Source organism: Phyllobates terribilis, unplaced genomic scaffold (assembly GCF_046119375.1).
Source record: "Phyllobates terribilis strain yellow unplaced genomic scaffold, ASM4611937v1 Scaffold_342__1_contigs__length_2020279, whole genome shotgun sequence".
In the NCBI taxonomy this organism is placed as follows: domain Eukaryota; kingdom Metazoa; phylum Chordata; class Amphibia; order Anura; family Dendrobatidae; genus Phyllobates; species Phyllobates terribilis.
This window is the reverse complement of record NW_027363102.1, coordinates 1,255,559-1,273,456: the sequence shown is the minus strand read 5'-3', so window position 1 is coordinate 1,273,456 and position 17,898 is coordinate 1,255,559. Positions and strand designations below refer to the sequence as shown.

Below are 17,898 nucleotides of genomic sequence, written 5' to 3'. Positions count from 1 at the left end.
GCAATCTATGGGGCCATTATACAGCAGGGAGCAATCTATGGGGCCATTATACAGCAGGGAGCAATCTATGGGGCCATTATACAGCAGGGAGCAATCTATGGGGCCATTATACAGCAGGGAGCAATCTATGGGGCCATTATACAGCATGGAGCAATCTATGGGGCCATTATACAGCATGGAGCAATCTATGGGGCCATTATACAGCATGGAGCAATCTATGGGGCCATTATACAGCATGGAGCAATCTATGGGGCCATTATACAGCATGGAGCAATCTATGGGGCCATTATACAGCATGGAGCAATCTATGGGGCCATTATACAGCATGGAGCAATCTATGGGGCCATTATACAGCATGGAGCAATCTATGGGGCCATTATACAGCATGGAGCAATCTATGGGGCCATTATACAGCATGGAGCAATCTATGGGGCCATTGTACAGCATGGAGCAATCTATGGGGCCATTATACAGCATGGAGCAATCTATGGGGCCATTATACAGCATGGAGCAATCTATGGGGCCATTATACAGCATGGAGCAATCTATGGGGCCATTATACAGCATGGAGCAATCTATGGGGCCATTATACAGCATGGAGCAATCTATGGGGCCATTATACAGCATGGAGCAATCTATGGGACCATTACAGCATGGAGCAATCTATGGGGCCATTACAGCATGGAGCAATCTATGGGGCCATTATACTTATGGAGCAATCTATGGGGCCATTACAGCATGGCGCAATCTATGGGGCCATTATACAGCATGGAGCAATCTATGGGGCCATTATACTTCTGGAGCAATCTATGGGGCCATTACAGCATGGCGCAATTTATGGGGCCATTACCGCATGGAGCAATCTATGGGGCCATTATACTTATGGAGCAATCTATAGGGCCATTAGCCTCATGGAGCAATCTATGGGGCCATTACACAGCATGGAGCAATCTATGGGGCCATTATATAGTAGGGAGCAATCTATGGGGCCATTATACAGCATGGGGTAATCTATGGGGCCATTATACAGCATGGAGCAATCTATGGGGCCATTATCCTTATGGAGCAATCTATGGGGCCATTATCCTTATGGAGCAACCTATTGGGCCATTACAGCATGGAGCAATCTATGGGGCCATTATACTTATGGAGCAATCTATAGGGCCATTACAGCATGGAGCAATCTATGGGGCCATTATACTTATGGAGCAATCTATAGGGCCATTACAGCATGCAGCAATCTATGGGGCCATTATACAGCAGGGAGCAATCTATGGGGCCATTATACAGCAGGGAGCAATCTATGGGGCCATTATACAGCAGGGAGCAATCTATGGGGCCATTATACAGCATGGGGCAATCTATGGGGCCATTACAGCATGGAGTAATCTATGCAGCCATTATACTTTTGGAGCAATCTATGGGGCCATTATGCAGTATGGAGCAATCTATGGGGCCATTATGCAGTATGGAGCAATCTATGGGGCCATTATGCAGTATGGAGCAATCTATGGGGCCATTATACAGCATGGGGCAATCTATGGGGCCATTATACAGCATGGGGCAATCTATGGGGCCATTATGCAGTATGGAGCAATCTATGGGGCCATTATACAGCATGGGGCAATCTATGGGGCCATTATACAGCATGGAGCAATCTATGGGGCCATTATACAGCATGGGGCAATCTATGGGGCCATTATACAGCATGGGGCAATCTATGGGGCCATTATACTTATGGAGCTATCTATAGGGCCATTATACAGCATGGAGCAATCTATGGGGCCATTATACAGCATGGAGCAATCTATGGGGCCATTATACAGCATGGAGCAATCTATGGGGCCATTATACAGCATGGAGCAATCTATGGGGCCATTATACAGCATGGAGCAATCTATGGGGCCATTATACAGCATGGAGCAATCTATGGGGCCATTATACAGCATGGAGCAATCTATGGGCCCATTATATTTATGGAGCAATCTATAGCGCCATTACAGCATGGAGCAATCTATGGGGCCATTACAGCATGGCGCAATCTATGGGGCCATTACCGCATGGAGCAATCTATGGGGCTATTATACTTATGGAGCAATCTATGGGGCTATTATACTTATGGAGCAATCTATGGGGCTATTACAGCATGGCGCAATCTATGGGGCCATTATACAGCATGGAGCAGTCTATGGGGCCATTATACTTATGGAGCAATCTATGGGGCCATTATACTTATGGAGCAATCTATGGGGCCATTACAGCATGGAGCAATCTATGGGGCCATTATACAGCATGGGGCAATCTATGGGGCCATTATACAGCATGGGGCAATCTATGGGGCCATTACACTTATGGAGCAATCTATAGGGCCATTACAGCATGAAGCAATCTATGGGGCCATTATACAGCATGGAGCAATCTATGGGGCCATTATACTTATGGAGCAATCTATGGGGCCATTATACAGTATGGAGCAATCTATAGGGCCATTATACTTATGGAGCAATCTATGGGGCCATTACAGCATGGAGCACTCTATGGGGCCATTATACAGCATGGAGCAATCTATGGGGACATTATACAGCATGGAGCAATCTATGGGGACATTATACAGCATGGCGCAATCTATGGGGCCATTATACAGCATGGAGCAATCTATGGGACCATTACCGCATGGAGCAATCTATGGGGCCATTATACTTATGGAGCAATCTATAGGGCCATTAGACTCATGGAGCAATCTATAGGGCCATTATACTTATGGAGCAATCTATGGGGCCATTACAGCATGGCGCAATCTATGGGGCCATTATACAGCATGGAGCAATCTATGGGGCCATTATATAGTAGGGAGCAATCTATGGGGCCATTATACAGCATGGGGTAATCTATGGGGCCATTATACAGCATGGAGCAATCTATGGGGCCATTATCCTTATGGAGCAATCTATGGGGCCATTATCCTTATGGAGCAATCTATGGGGCCATTATCCTTATGGAGCAATCTATGGGGCCATTATCCTTATGGAGCAACCTATTGGGCCATTACAGCATGGAGCAATCTATGGGGCCATTATACTTATGGAGCAATCTATAGGGCCATTACAGCATGCAGCAATCTATGGGGCCATTATACAGCAGGGAGCAATCTATGGGGCCATTATACAGCAGGGAGCAATCTATGGGGCCATTATACAGCAGGGGGCAATCTATGGGGCCATTATACAGCAGGGGGCAATCTATGGGGCCATTATACAGCATGGGGCAATCTATGGGGCCATTATACAGCATGGAGCAATCTATGCAGCCATTATACAGCATGGAGCTATCTATAGGGCCATTACAGCATGGAGCAATCTATGGGGCCATTATACTTATGGAGCAATCTATGGGACCATTACAGCATGGAGCAATCTATGGGACCATTACAGCATGGAGCAATCTATGGGACCATTATACAGCATGGAGCAATCTATGGGGCCATTATACAGCATGGAGCAAGCTATGGGGCCATTATACAGCATGGAGCAATCTATGGGGCCATTATACAGCATGGAGCAATCTATGGGGCCATTATACAGCATGGAGCAATCTATGGGGCCATTATACAGCATGGAGCAATCTATGGGGCCATTATACAGCATGGAGCAATCTATGGGGCCATTACAGCATGGCACAATCTATGGGGCCATTACCGCATGGCGCAATCTATGGGGCCATTATACAGCATGGCGCAATCTATGGGGCCATTATACAGCATGGAGCAATCTATAGGGCCATTATACTTATGGAGCAATCTATGGGGCCATTACAGCATGGCGCAATCTATGGGGCCATTATACAGCATGGAGCAATCTATAGGGCCATTATACAGTAGGGAGCAATCTATGGGGCAATTATACAGCATGGGTTAATCTATAGGGCCATTACAGCATGGAGCAATCTATGGGGCCATTACAGCATGGAGCAATCTATGGGGCCATTACCGCATGGAGCAATCTATGGGGCCATTATACAGTAGGGAGCAACCTATGGGGCCATTATACTTATGGAGCAATCTATAGGGCCATTACAGCATGCAGCAATCTATGGGGCCATTATACAGCATGGAGCAATCTATGGAGCCATTATACAGTATGGAGCAATCTATGGGGCCATTACAGCATGGAGCAATCTATGGGGCCATTATACTTATGGAGCAATCTATAGGGCCATTATACTTATGGAGCAATCTATGGGGCCATTATACTTATGGAGCAATCTATGGGGCCATTATACTTATGGAGCAATCTATGGGGCCATTAGACTCATGGAGCAATCTATAGGGCCATTATACTTATGGAGCAATCTATGGGGCCATTACAGCATGGCGCAATCTATGGGGCCATTATACAGTAGGGAGCAATCTATGGGGCCATTATACAGCATGGGGTAATCTATGGGGCCATTATACAGCATGGAGCAATCTATGGGGCCATTATCCTTATGGAGCAATCTATGGGGTCATTATACTTATGGAGCAATCTATAGGGCCATTACAGCAGGGAGCAATCTATGGGGCCATAATACTTATGGAGCAATCTATGGGGCCATTACAGCATGGAGAAATCTATGGGGCCATTATACAGCATGGAGCAATCTATGGGGCCATTATACAGCATGGAGCAATCTATGGGGCCATTATACAGCATGGAGCAATCTATGGGGCCATTATACTTATGGAGCAATCTATGGGGCCATTATACTTATGGAGCAATCTATGGGGCCATTATACTTATGGAGCAATCTATGGGGCCATTATACTTATGGAGCAATCTATGGGGCCATTATACTTATGGAGCAATCTATAGGGCCATTACAGCATGGAGCAATCTATGGGGCCATTATACAGTATGGAGCAATCTTTGGGACCATTATACAGCATGGAGCAATCTATGGGGCCATTACAGCATGGAGCAATATATGGGGCCATTACACAGTATGGAGCAGTCTATGGGGCCATTATACAGTAGGGAGCAATCTATGGTGCCATTATACAGCATGGAGCAATCTATGGTGCCATTATACTTATGGAGCAATCTATAGGGCCAATACAGCATGGAGCAATCTATGGGGCCATTATACTTATGGAGCAATCTATAGGGCCATTATACTTATGGAGCAATCTATAGGGCCATTATACTTATGGAGCAATCTATGGGGCCATTACAGCATGGAGCAATCTATGGAGCCATTACGGCATGGAGCAATCTATGGGGCCATTATACTTATGGAGCAATCTATAGGGCCACTATACTTATGGAGCAATCTATAGGGCCATTATACTTATGGAGCAATCTATGGGGCCATTATACTTATGGAGCAATCTATGGGGCCATTACAGCATGGAGCAATATATGGGGCCATTATACAGCATGGGGCAATCTATGGGGCCATTATACAGTATGGAGCAGTCTATGGGGCCATTACAGCATGGAGCAATCTATGGGGCCATTATACTTGTGGAGCAGTCTATGGGGCCATTATACAAGAGGAAGCAATCTATGGGGTCATTACAGTATGGAACAATCTATGGGGCCATTACAGGATGGAGCAATCTATGGGGCCAGTATACTTATGGAGCAATCTATAGGGCCATTACAGCATGGAGCAATCTATAGGGCCATTATACTTATGGAGCAATCTATAGGGCCATTATACTTATGGAGCAATCTATAGGGCCATTACAGCATTGAGAAATCTATAGGTCATTACAGTATGGAGCCACTATACAGTATGGAGCAATATATGAGGCCATTATACAGTATGGAGCACTATATGGGGCCATTATACATTATGCAGCAGCATGTGGGGGCATTATGCAGCATGGAGCAATCTATGGGGCCATTACAGTATGGAGCAATCTATGGGGTCATTATGCAGCATGGAGCAATATATGGGGCCATTATATTATGGAGCAAGCTAGGGGGGCATTGTACAGTAGGGAGCAATCTATGGTGCCATTACAGTATGGAGCAATCCATTCGGCCATTATGCAGCATGGAGCAATCTATGAGGCCATTATGTTGCATGGAACAATCTATGAGGCAATTAATGTATGGAGCAATCTATGGGGCCATTATACAGCATGGAGCAATCTATGGTGCCATTATACAGCATGGAGCAATCTATAGGGCCATTATGCAGCATGGAGCAATCTATGGGGCCATTACAGCATGGCGCAATTTATGGGGCCATTACAGCATGGAGCAAGCTATAGGGCCATTACAGCATGGAGCAAGCTATAGGGCCATTACAGCATGGAGCAATCTATAGGGCCATTACTGCATGGAGCAATCTATAGGGCCATTACTGCATGGAGCAATCTATAGGGCCATTACAGCATGGAGCAAGCTATGGGGCCATTAAAGCATGGAGCAAGCTATAGGGCCATTACAGCATGGAGCAAGCTATAGGGCCATTACAGCATGGAGCAAGCTATAGGGCCATTACAGCATGGAGCAAGCTATAGGGCCATTACAGCATGGAGCAATCTATAGGGCCATTACTGCATGGAGCAATCTATGGGGCCATTACAGCATGGAGCAAGCTATATGGCCATTAAAGCATGGAGCAAGCTATAGGGCCATTATACAGTATGGAGCAATCTATGGGGCCTCCTCCTCTCCCTCTGTCCCCCAATGCACGTTGGGATGAGATGAGGCTGGGCTGTGTGTAATCGCCCACTACGGCTTCTTGATCCATCTCATACTCTGGCTGCAATGCCTCCTCTTTAATTCTCTGCAGAGAGCGTTGCAAAAGACAGACAAGTGGGATGCTGACACTAATGATGGCGTCATCGCCACTCACCATCTTGGTGGCCTCCTCAAAGTTTGTCAGGATGGTACATATGTCAAACATCCAGGTCCTCTCATGAGGTCTTATGTGTGGAGTCTGACCTGAACATCGACGGCCTTGTTGCATCTGGTACACCACAACTGCTCTCTTCTGCTCACAAATCCTTTGCAACATGTGGAGGGTAGAGTTCCAACGTGTGGGGACATCACACACCAGTCGGTGTGCCGGAAGCTGCAAACGCTGCTGCAACACAGCAAGGGCGGCGGAAGCTGTAGCAGACTTGCGAAAATGAGCTGACTGGCGGCGTACTTTCACGAGCAGATCTGGCAACTTGGGGTATGATTTAAGAAACCGCTGAACTACGAGGTTAATCACATGAGCCAGGCATGGTACGTGTGTGAGCCCACCTCGCCTCAGAGCCGCCACCAGGTTACGGCCATTGTCACACACGACCATGCCTGGATGTAGGTTCAGCGGTCTCAGCCACAGATCTGCCTGCTTTTTCACAGCTGTCCACAACTCACAAGCAGTGTGAGGTTTATCACCTAAGCTTATGAGTTTCAGGACAGCTTGTTGCGAGGAGGAGGAGGAGGAGGAGGAGGCAGTACTAGGAGGAGGAGGAGGAGGCAGTACTAGGAGGAGGAGGAGGAACTATACACTGTGGGGGCAACTATGACTGACATAGGGCCCGCAATCCTCGGTGTGGGGCCCAAGGTCCGACTGGCTTCCACTATGTTTACCCAGTGTGCCGTCAGATGTACCGTCCCTGGCCACAAGCACTTGTCCTCGTGTCTGTTGTCAGGTGGACTCTCCCAGTAACTGCGTTGTTGAGGGCACGGCAGATGCTTTGGGACACGTGCTTGTGTAGTGCGGGGATGGCACACCGGGCAAAATAGTGTCGGCTGGGGGCCGAGTACCGAGGGACGGCCACCACCATAATATTGCGGAAGGATTCAGTCTCCACCAGCCTAAAAGGCAGCATTTCCAAAGCAAGCAGTCGTGAAATGTGCGAATTTAGGACTGTGGCCTGTGGGGCGTTAGCTGCGAATTTCCGCTTTCGTTCAAAAGGTCTGGGATATGGACAACTGAACGCTGCGGTGGAACATGGACATGGATGCTGTTTCTTGAGAAACTGCCATAACAAGTGAAGACTGAGAGGAGGGGGAATCTTTACATGCAGTATGGACAGGGGATTGCCTTGCACACACAACAGGGGGTTCTATTGAACGCACAACAGTGGAAGAAGCAGTGGTGACACTCGCTGACACTGGTCGTGGACCCTGGGTTTCGCCCCACAAAGTCAGGTGCTTTGCTGCCATGTGCCTGATCATGCTGGTGGTGGTCAGGCTGGTAGTTTTGTCACCCCTGCTGATGCTGGCATGGCAGGTGGAACATATGGCCTTTTTGGGGTTATCAGCAGAGTCTTTAAAAAAATTCCAGACTCTGGAAGACCTACCGCTTGTACTGGCAACGTCCCTCGTGTTGGTGTTACGGGAAACGGTTGCCCGCCTTCTGTCTGCGGCCACCACACTGCTTCTTCCTGCCTGTTGGGGTACTCTGCCTCCCTCCCCCTGTGTGCTGCTGGCCTCACTCTGCATGTCCTCCTGCCACATTGGGTCAGTTACTAGATCATCCAACACCTCCTCCTCTTCCACTTGCGCACCACGATGCTCCTCCTCACTTCCTGGCAATTGTGTCTCGTCATCGTCCACCTCTTGTGACAAATTGCCAGCGTCGACTTCCTGTGGCCGTGGCTGTTCAAATATTTGGGCATCGCTACATAGGAACTCCTCTTCCACCACTTCAAGCGTATCAGGCGAGGGGCACAAATATGGAAATGGACCAGTGAACAGCTCTTCAGAGTGTCCAAGTGTGGGATCAATTGCTGTCTGACGACACTCGGCATGGTGGGAGGAAGGAGCATCAGGGTGAGGAGGAGTATGCGGTCGAGACTCACGGCTACTAAGAGTTGACCGTGTGGAAGACAGAGCGGAGGTGGTGGTGCCCAGGTAACTGGAAGTATTATCTGCTATCCAATTAATAACCTGTTCACACTGATCAGTTCGCAATACTGGTGTTGTTCTGTGCTTCCCTAATAATTCGGTCAAGAAGTGGGAGCGAGAAGATGTGGCGTTGGTTGTGGCACGTTTTCACCTTGGCCACGGCCCCGTCCTCTGCACGAACCATCACCAGAACGTCCACTTCCACGTCCCTTGCCACGCGCCTTGCCCATTGTAAAGGAAGTAAAATAGCTTATCCTTTTTCCATTGATAGTGCGAGTGTAATAAAAAGTAGATTAGAACCGTGGAAGAGGAAAACCACAGTTCTATTTCTCTGGCCTACACCCGAATCTTTTAAACAATCTGAACAATCAGGGAGAAACTATTACTGTTTTTCTTAACATATAAAATACCAAAACCTGAATAGAGATTTTTTACCATGGGATGGCAAAACCACAGTTATTGTTTATTTGGGTATACCAGACTTTTTTAAATAGATATAATTGCAGCTGAACAGTGAGCGACACTCAAACCATGTTTTTTTTTAGATACAAATGGGCCAAAGTGGATAATACAGAGGTTTGAACCGTGGAAGTGCAAAACACCACTTCTGTTTCTCTAGCCTACACCTGACTATTTTCAACAGATATATTTGTGTCTGAAAAATCAGAGACACGCTTTTTTTTTGGGGGGGGTGGACCAAAAGGTTAATAAGACGGGTATTTGTACAGTGTGAAGGAGGAAAAAAAAAAAAAAAGGATTTTTCCTGTCCCCTGAGACCTGGAGCTAAGTCCAGCAATTTCAGCAACAGGAGCAGCACACAGGACTGTAATGCAGCGCTTGCTGCTATAACCACTGCATCTCCTGTACAGCCTGCCTGGTATCTGGGATGGATATTAGTCCTGAGAAGGACTGTTTGTTTGCTTTTGCTGGCTTTACAGACCCTACACTAACTATTTCGCAGTTTATATCTCTCCCTAAATCAGCAGCGCTGTCTCTACACTGTCTGATCCGGAGCGACTGTGTCCAAGATGGCGGCGCCCGGTTTTAAATACTCGAGGTGACGCTGTGCGGCCAACCAATCACTGTAATGCCCACAAACATGGCTGCGGCATTACAGTGACTGGCTGGCAATCCCTGCATGTTCATTGGCTCTGTAAAGAGCGCCAAACATACAGGGCGGAGACCCGAGCTCCCGCCGAGTAACCCGGAAATGCTCGGTGCTCGCCGAACATCCCGAGTAGTGAGATGCTCGGGCGAGTACTGAGCAGTGTCGAGCATGCTCGCTCAACACTAAAAATGACCTCTTGAACAAATTGAAGTTTAATAACAATAGGACAAATTTCATCAGAATTTCTTCCTTTGTTTTTATATTATAAAATACTCATCTGAAGACTTAATAATACAGATACATCGATACAATCAGAATAAAAGTCATCCCAATGTCTATTATTATGGACATATTGATACGATCAAATGAAATGAACTTTGAGGAAAGAGACGTCCGCAAGCGTTTGCTGGTGCGGAAGCAGTGACATAGCCAGATGGCATTTGTCACGATGAAAGGAAGTTCTGCATCGATCTAAGTGTAGGTGGGACGAGGTAGCACATGAAACAGGCAGATCTGTCTGTAAACCAAACAAATGACAAACTGCGAACAAACACTATTAACAACTCATATCGCAACAAACTCGTAGAGACTACATTATAAGATGCAATGCAATATACCAGTCTCCTTCCCTAGATATAAAAGACATATTAATACTGTGAGATCGCAGTGCAGCCAAGACATCTCTGTGAGAAAAAGATCCTACTGGAAGAATGAGACGAGTCCCTGCATGATTATATGATCGCAACATAATACGCCTGCAACGCACCCGAGTCACTCGATTGGATGACAGAAGGGGGGGCGCACAAGAGGTGGCACCAACTTTCCTATAAAGTCACGCTGGTTTAGCCGCCAGACGCTGCCGGCAACCCTGCCGATAAGTTTATTACAAAACTATCGTACTATCAAACCAAAAAAGATCATAGACTGTGAGCCCCTGATGACCATGAGAGTCTCATATAAGAATGATGAAACGCGTAGGGCTGAGCATTTCTATAGAAAGTCCTACAAGAGATGATTAGCCAGGCTACCTCAATATAAAGCTCCTAGATCAGGAGAAACAAGCACCGCACCGGTATATGACGGCAGCACTATAAAGCCGTTCTGAAGAGAATAGCACAGGACATGGTAAAATGAATATTATTAATGCCATTATCAGACTGCAGACTCACAATGAGGAGAGATGAGATGGCATGATTTCTAATAGCCAGAGGCTAAATTGAAAAGGGGGTTATAAATATAAATAAAGAGATACCCCTAGGAATTGTGACTAATCCCTGGCCTCCCAACAAGACAATATATATAAATGGTTAGCCGGTGAGATAAATTTAAACCATACACAATAGTCCTATGTTTAGGATAATTTTAGGAAATTTGTCATGGATTTTGGACACTTAAAAAAATCTTTGAATAAAGGTTATTTTTTATATTTTAATCCCATTGGATTTGACTGTGAAATACTGCAGAATTATCTTGGAGCATATTTATACTACACTGCTCAAAAAAATAAAGGGAACACTCAAATAACACCTCCTAGATCTGAATGAATGAAATATTCTCATTGAATACTTTGCTCTGTACAAAGTTGAATGTGCTGACAACAAAATCACACAAAAATCATCAATGGAAATCAAATGCATTAACCAATGGAGGCCTGGATATGGAGTCAACCCCAAAATTAAAGTGGAAAAACACACTACAGGCTGATCCAACTTTGATGTAATGTCCTTAAAACAAGTCAAAATGAGGCTCAGTATTGTGTGTGGCCTCCACGTGCCTCTATGATCTCCCTACAAGGCCTGGGCATGCTACTGATGAGGTTGCAGATGGTCTCCTGTGGGATCTCCTCCCAGACCTGGACTAAAGCATCCTCCAACTCCTGGACAGTCTGTGGTGCAACGTGACGTTGGTGGATGGAGCTAGACATGATGTCCCAGATGTGCTCAATCGGATTCAGGTCTGGGGAATGAGCGGGCCAGTCCATAGCTTCAATGCCTTCATCTTGCAGGAACTGCTGACACACTCCAGCCACATGAGGTCTGGCATTGTCCTGCATTAGGTTTCACCCAGTGCACCAGCATAAGGTCTCACAAGGGGTCTGAGGATCTCATCTCAGTACCTAATGGCAGTCAGGCTACCTCTGGCGAGCACATGGAGGGCTGGTAGGTCCTTTCACAAGCATTTTGGTCGTACTATCGCTTCTGGTCGGCCTGGGCTCGCGTCATTGTCGTGCACCAGCTGTGCCAAGGCCTGCATTTTGTCATGGAAGCGTAAGACATTCAATGACTGACACTCCAGGGGAGGCCAAGTCCCCTTCCCAGACCTCCTTCACCAGAGCCAGGCGCCCCGCGCACGCCGGTCGTACAGGAGCTCAAAAGGGAGAACCCCGTTGAGGCCCGTGGAACCTCCCGGTAGGCAAGGAGCAGGTGTGGAGGTACCGCGCCCAGTCGTGCCCCTAGGAGTCAACCAACACCTTAAGCATCTGCTTCAGAGTGCCATTGATCAGGTCGCACAGGCCATTGGTCTGTGGGTGGTATGGGCTGGTCACCAGATTTTGCACCTGTATTTGCTTACAGAGGGTCTCCATCAGCCACGACATGAACTAGGTTCCCCAGTCGGTGAGCATTTCCTGGGGAAAGCACACTCAGGAGAACATCTTCAGTAAGGCAATAGCCACCTTGTCTGCCCGAATGGATGACAAGGCTACCGCTTCCGGGTGGCATAGTCTACTACCATCAGTATGAAGCGTTTCCTGGAGCTGCTGGGAGTGGCCATCGGGCCAGCCAAATCCACGGCCAACCTCCTGAAAGGCTCTTCGATGATGGGCAGAGTTACCAGTGGGGCTTTGGGCCACCGCCCCACCTTCCCCACTCTCTGACAGGTGTAACACGAACGGCAGTAGACAGTTACCTCAGCCCCCAACCTTGGCCATTAGAAATGCTGGGCTAGCCTGGCCTTGGTCTTATGGATCCCTAGATGTCCAGCCATCGGAATTTCGTGTGCCAACTGCAACAAACTCCACCCTGAACGGATAGGGTACCACTAACTGTCGATCCCTGGGCCACGCCTCCGGTGAGCCTCGCTGGACTGTTACCCAGTATAGCCATCCTTGGTCCCAGACCACCCACTGGAGGACCGAGTTCGAGGGAGGCTGTGCCGCCCACTCCTCACGAGTCTTCAGGCTGTCAGTCTCTAACGCCACCTGAAACCCCTGACTGGACGTGGCCAGAATAGACAAACCTGCCACGTCTCCTGGCCTCCGTCTGACCCGGCAGCCACTTGGTCGGAAGGGGAGAAGCCGTCGGACTCCTGAGGGGCCACTAGGGCCCGGGTGCCGCCACTGCAAGCAACAGTGGCTACGGCCGCTGAGACCGCGGGTAGCGCCCGTTTCTCCTCTGCTTCTGACCAAGCATCTGGTCTAAAAGGACTACCCTGGCCCTCTAACATCCTGGTTGTGGAGGAAGCCTACCATGCGGCCTTACCTGGGAGCCCTATCTCTCCTGGAACTGCCCCGCCCTCCATGGCATGCTCCCCCTCTGCAGCTGTTTGCCCCTTATCTGCCCCCTCTGCGACAACCTCACAGGACAAATGTCTCCAGCCTGCCGTATGGCCACATTCTGAGGCCTCATCACAGCTGACTTGATTGATCTCGTCCCCCATGGGGAGAGAGGTGTGAGGGGCCCAGGGTGGTAGTTGTGGTGAGGGGCTGCTGTGTTACCACACTCTGGCTCCCTGATAAAGACACATGTCCCAATTCTCCTGTGCTCTGTATCTGGCGTGTAACACTCACGTTTTGGTCGCAGATCTCTGCTGTCTTCAGTTCTCCCACCTCAGGAACCACCGCACACACACATTAGGGAACTTCCACTCAGTTTTATAAAAAAGAACTTTACTTGAACGTTTGAATTCAACTTCATACAGCATGCAGCATTGATCACATACACCTTGGCGATGGACAGCGCCGGCTTGATGCCTCCAATCCTGGAGCCGGCGAAAGTTTTACCAGGTATCAAATCCTAGGGTGACACCAGTTCGGGCCACACAAGGGTCATCTCAGCACCGGTGTCTCACAGTCCCATTGCTCTGGCGTGGCCTATGGTAACAGTCTGAAAGTTGTCAAGGGACCTCCCACCACCCCCACTCACACACAAAACAGTGGAAAGATTCTGGGACGAGGATCAACTGCTCTCATTAGGGCCCACATGTGATCGACCCAGCAGTCTGCAGGACACCACTGCATACTCTGGAGCTTCTTCCGGTATGACTCAGGAGTCAAGTTGTACTGCCAGACCACAGCCTGCTTGATGTCCTCATAGCTCAGGGTGGTCTCACTGTGCAAGTACCCAAAGATTTCCAGGGCCTTACCCCTAAGCTGAGGGGTTAGGAACCGGACCCACTGTTCCTCAGGCAGATGGTACTGATGGCAGTTTTTTTCAAATGCCAGCAAGAAAGTGTCCAAGCCCCCAGCTTTGTCCAGCAGGGAGAAGTCATTCGTCCATAGCTTCGGGACTCGGATCTCAGAGGACTTGCGACCGGCTGGTGCCTGCAGTTGGAGCTGGAACACATCTTTCTGGTGCTCGTGCTCCTGCTGACGTTCTGCCATGAGGGTCTCATAGGTGGCCCTGTCTCCAACCTGGAGACTCGCTAGGGAAAATTGTATGAGGGGGGTCAGGTGGTGGGTAGCCCACTGCGGGACCGACCACTGGTGAATCTCTCTCTGGGGGGCCTAAGTTGGACTCCCCTTCTCTTAGAGTGACGTGGTCTTCCACCTCCTCAACACCATACGGAGCATTGGCCATCTCCTTGGTTCTGGCCCTGGTGCCACTGGCCATCCTTGCACTCTATGGTCAGTGACACCGAACTGCCACCTGATGCACCCACACACACCTTACAGTATTTGCACTCGGACTGTCTAGTGCTGAGCTGATCTTAAGACCCCAGCAGCAAAAGCTACTACTACTGGCAGTCTTTAGTGTCTGAGTATGCGTTACACACACACACACTATTATCTTGATCCCACCGCTTGCCACCAATGCAAAGAAATTGGCAGCAGGAGAGACCCCACAGAATCCTACCGCTGTTGGAACTGATGAATCCACACCCCACCACCTGCCTGACGTCACAATTACGTCAGACGGAGCACATGGTACGGATCTGTCATTTGCACCATCGTGACATTCCGCACCCCCTCGAGGATGTGTAAGGTCAGATTGGTACAGTTCTACACAGACTATGGGACCTCTGCTTATAAAATATATATAATTCCCGGCATGACTATATTCTCAACTACAGCTGGAACTTCTATGCTGAAAGGGGCCCTGCCCACACATTCCACTGTCATGACCTCACTGTGGGCTGGGCACCACTTCATGGTTTTATTAAGATCTATAACTTCCACAATAACTCCTCGCTAGTTGATCGCAGAGGTTTCCATGTAATATCACATTTCTTATTACAAATTTACTTTTCTTTAGAGACTAGACAGGACATATCTTCGGTTGGTCATTCCTGCCTTCTTGCATCATAGCGCACCCGTACTGTTCTCAGATAAGGAAAAATATGCATATTGTTCCTTAGCTAACCCTGCCACTAAAAATATGTATCCTATCACAATCGGCGTTATAGAAACTCTGATATTCCATATTTCATTTCAGTGCCTACCAGACTGCAGCTTGAATACATGTGCAAATGGAGATGAGCTAAGCTTCAAAGGAATTCTAGGAGCTGTATCCTCTTCACCCAGGTGTCAATTCATCACTCCTGTCTCCATTTTATATGGTGATTAGCCTGAACACTTGGTGGATCCCGCTATTTGCATATGGGCAATTGGGTAGAGTGTAAGCTCTTGCTCCTTTGACAAATGGTAGATAGGGGAGGAGGGAAGAGTGAGTGGGATTTCGGAGTGGGAGAAAGATTCTCAATATTTCTATGACCGTGACATTTCCCATTCTCTTGGGATCTCGAAAATCTAGATTATGAATAACTAGGACATGCTATAATTCAATACAGAGTTATGGGAATACTGTATCTGACACAAAGGGCATGCTGCATGGCTGGGGTCCAAAGGGGGTCTTGCTGTGGCAGCTTCTTGGCTGAGGGCTACTGTGAGACATTTGTCACTCGCTGCCTCTCTGCCCCCTCCTTTCTTAGCTGCAGAAGTGTCCAGTTACAACTGTATGCTGTAGACCTCTATAATCCCGCCAAACAGGGCACAATGATTGACATGGGGTTAAATTTTCAATATTCTTCTCAAGGCAAAAATCACATTAAAAAAAGATGGCATCACTTGCTAACTTCTGTGATTAACCAGTGAGAAGTTATTGCAGAAATTATAGATTTCATAAAACCATGAAGGACAGAGATGAGCCCACGTGAGGTCATCACAGGGGAGTGTGTGGGCAGGGCCACCCCTTCAGCATAAAAGTTCCAGCTGAATATGGGTCTATACTCATGCCGTGAGATACATATTTGTAAGCACAGGTCCTGCTCCATAACAGTCCATTGGAGCACCTCTCCTCCAGGTAAATTGAATAGTCTCTGATCTGTCTAGTAAGCTCTTCTATTAATACCTTTCATTTTGTGTAACTGTATATGTATTGTACTGTCCCTCTTTGTAAAATCCTTTGTATATTTTTTCATAAACCCTGCCTCCCTTTGGATTAAATATAAAATGTATTAGTCCTGTTTCTTCTGTTCTGTAATTGTTCCTCCCCGAAGCCATACGCTACCAGAAAGCAGGAGTCCGATCAGGCCTGTATTTAGAACTGATCGGTGGTGGCAGTGAATACTATTAATTGGGTTATCGTGAAGCTGGCAATGATCGTATGGGGGCATATACACATTCAATGCGTTGAAATTCGGAGGCGTGTACGCCATACGCTCACTGCTTGCTTGCAGGTAACTACATAGTGAGTAATCAGGATAGTCTGTGTGCAAATCCCTGACAAATTGGTGGCAGCGGTGGGATATTGTAAGATCTCGCCGATGCCTTCCCCCATAGTTCACTATCCAGCTACATCTAATTTTCCTACTTGTCAATTAGGCATTCTACTTATGGGCTGCTTAGATTGCCCTCTTTTGTCCTATTGCAAAAGAGGAGGTGATAGGGGTGAAGGAATGCCCCTTTACTAGTGGCTTCATAAATTGCAATATTTTCTATGACACGGTGCAATACCACATTATTATGCTATATAGTGAAAATACCAGTTTCCTTCAAAGCTTTGATTCAGATCAGTTCAAATATAGTCGAGACAGGGACCTTCAGCATGCCACCAGCTTTCATTTTAACTCATCGGCCTCATCCCAGAGCGCCAATGGGAGCCAGCGGCATTTAAATGGTCAACAGCTGCGGCCGAAACGAAGCTCTGACTGCGACTGTTAGAGATAAAATGTCAGCTATATAGAAAGGGTTGTCCACTACTCAAACAGCTCTCAATCACAATATTTCCTACATATTAAACAGCTATAATCACCTTTTGTGCTCTTGCTGTTCTACCCATGTCTGCGCTTAGTCTCCCAGGACTCGAGTGACCTCATATCACGCAGTCAGTAGCCATTTCACTCTCACTTCCTTCAGACGAAAGGGACACCCTAAAGTAGTGTAATCTGCTGCTGCTCTCTGGCTGTCAGTTCTGTACAAAGGATGAGAGAGTGATGCAGTTGTAGCGCCCAGAGGGTTCGGTTGCTACAAGGGTATTGCACCTTAACCAGAGGTGTGATATTCCACTCCCAGGTAAGGATGGAGTATGGACCAGGGCTCAGTTAGCTGCATACACACACTCCTCATTTCCGGGGGACAGTTCGCAGATGCTCCCATTTATTGCAGGCACAACTGACCATGTCCCTGGCTGGAGTGGGGAGGGGGGAGAGAACCCAGTGATGTAGGAGCAGAAGGGGACGGTTTCTGGAGCATAGGAAGGAGCTCATTGGTTGCAGGTCACCTGAGTTCAGACA

General features: G+C 47.8%; 1 protein-coding gene across 1 annotated transcript in view; it reads right to left on the bottom strand.

Annotated features, from left to right (window-relative positions):
- LOC141222128 (dynein axonemal heavy chain 12-like) overlaps window positions 1-17,444 on the bottom strand; it is a 52,796-nt gene extending 35,352 nt beyond the window's left edge. The window contains exon 1 of the mRNA XM_073666622.1: window positions 17,418-17,444. Within this exon, the coding sequence (XP_073522723.1) occupies window positions 17,418-17,444 (27 nt within the window). The remainder of the gene's footprint in view (window positions 1-17,417) is intronic.
- Between the last annotated feature and the right edge of the window lie 454 nt (window positions 17,445-17,898).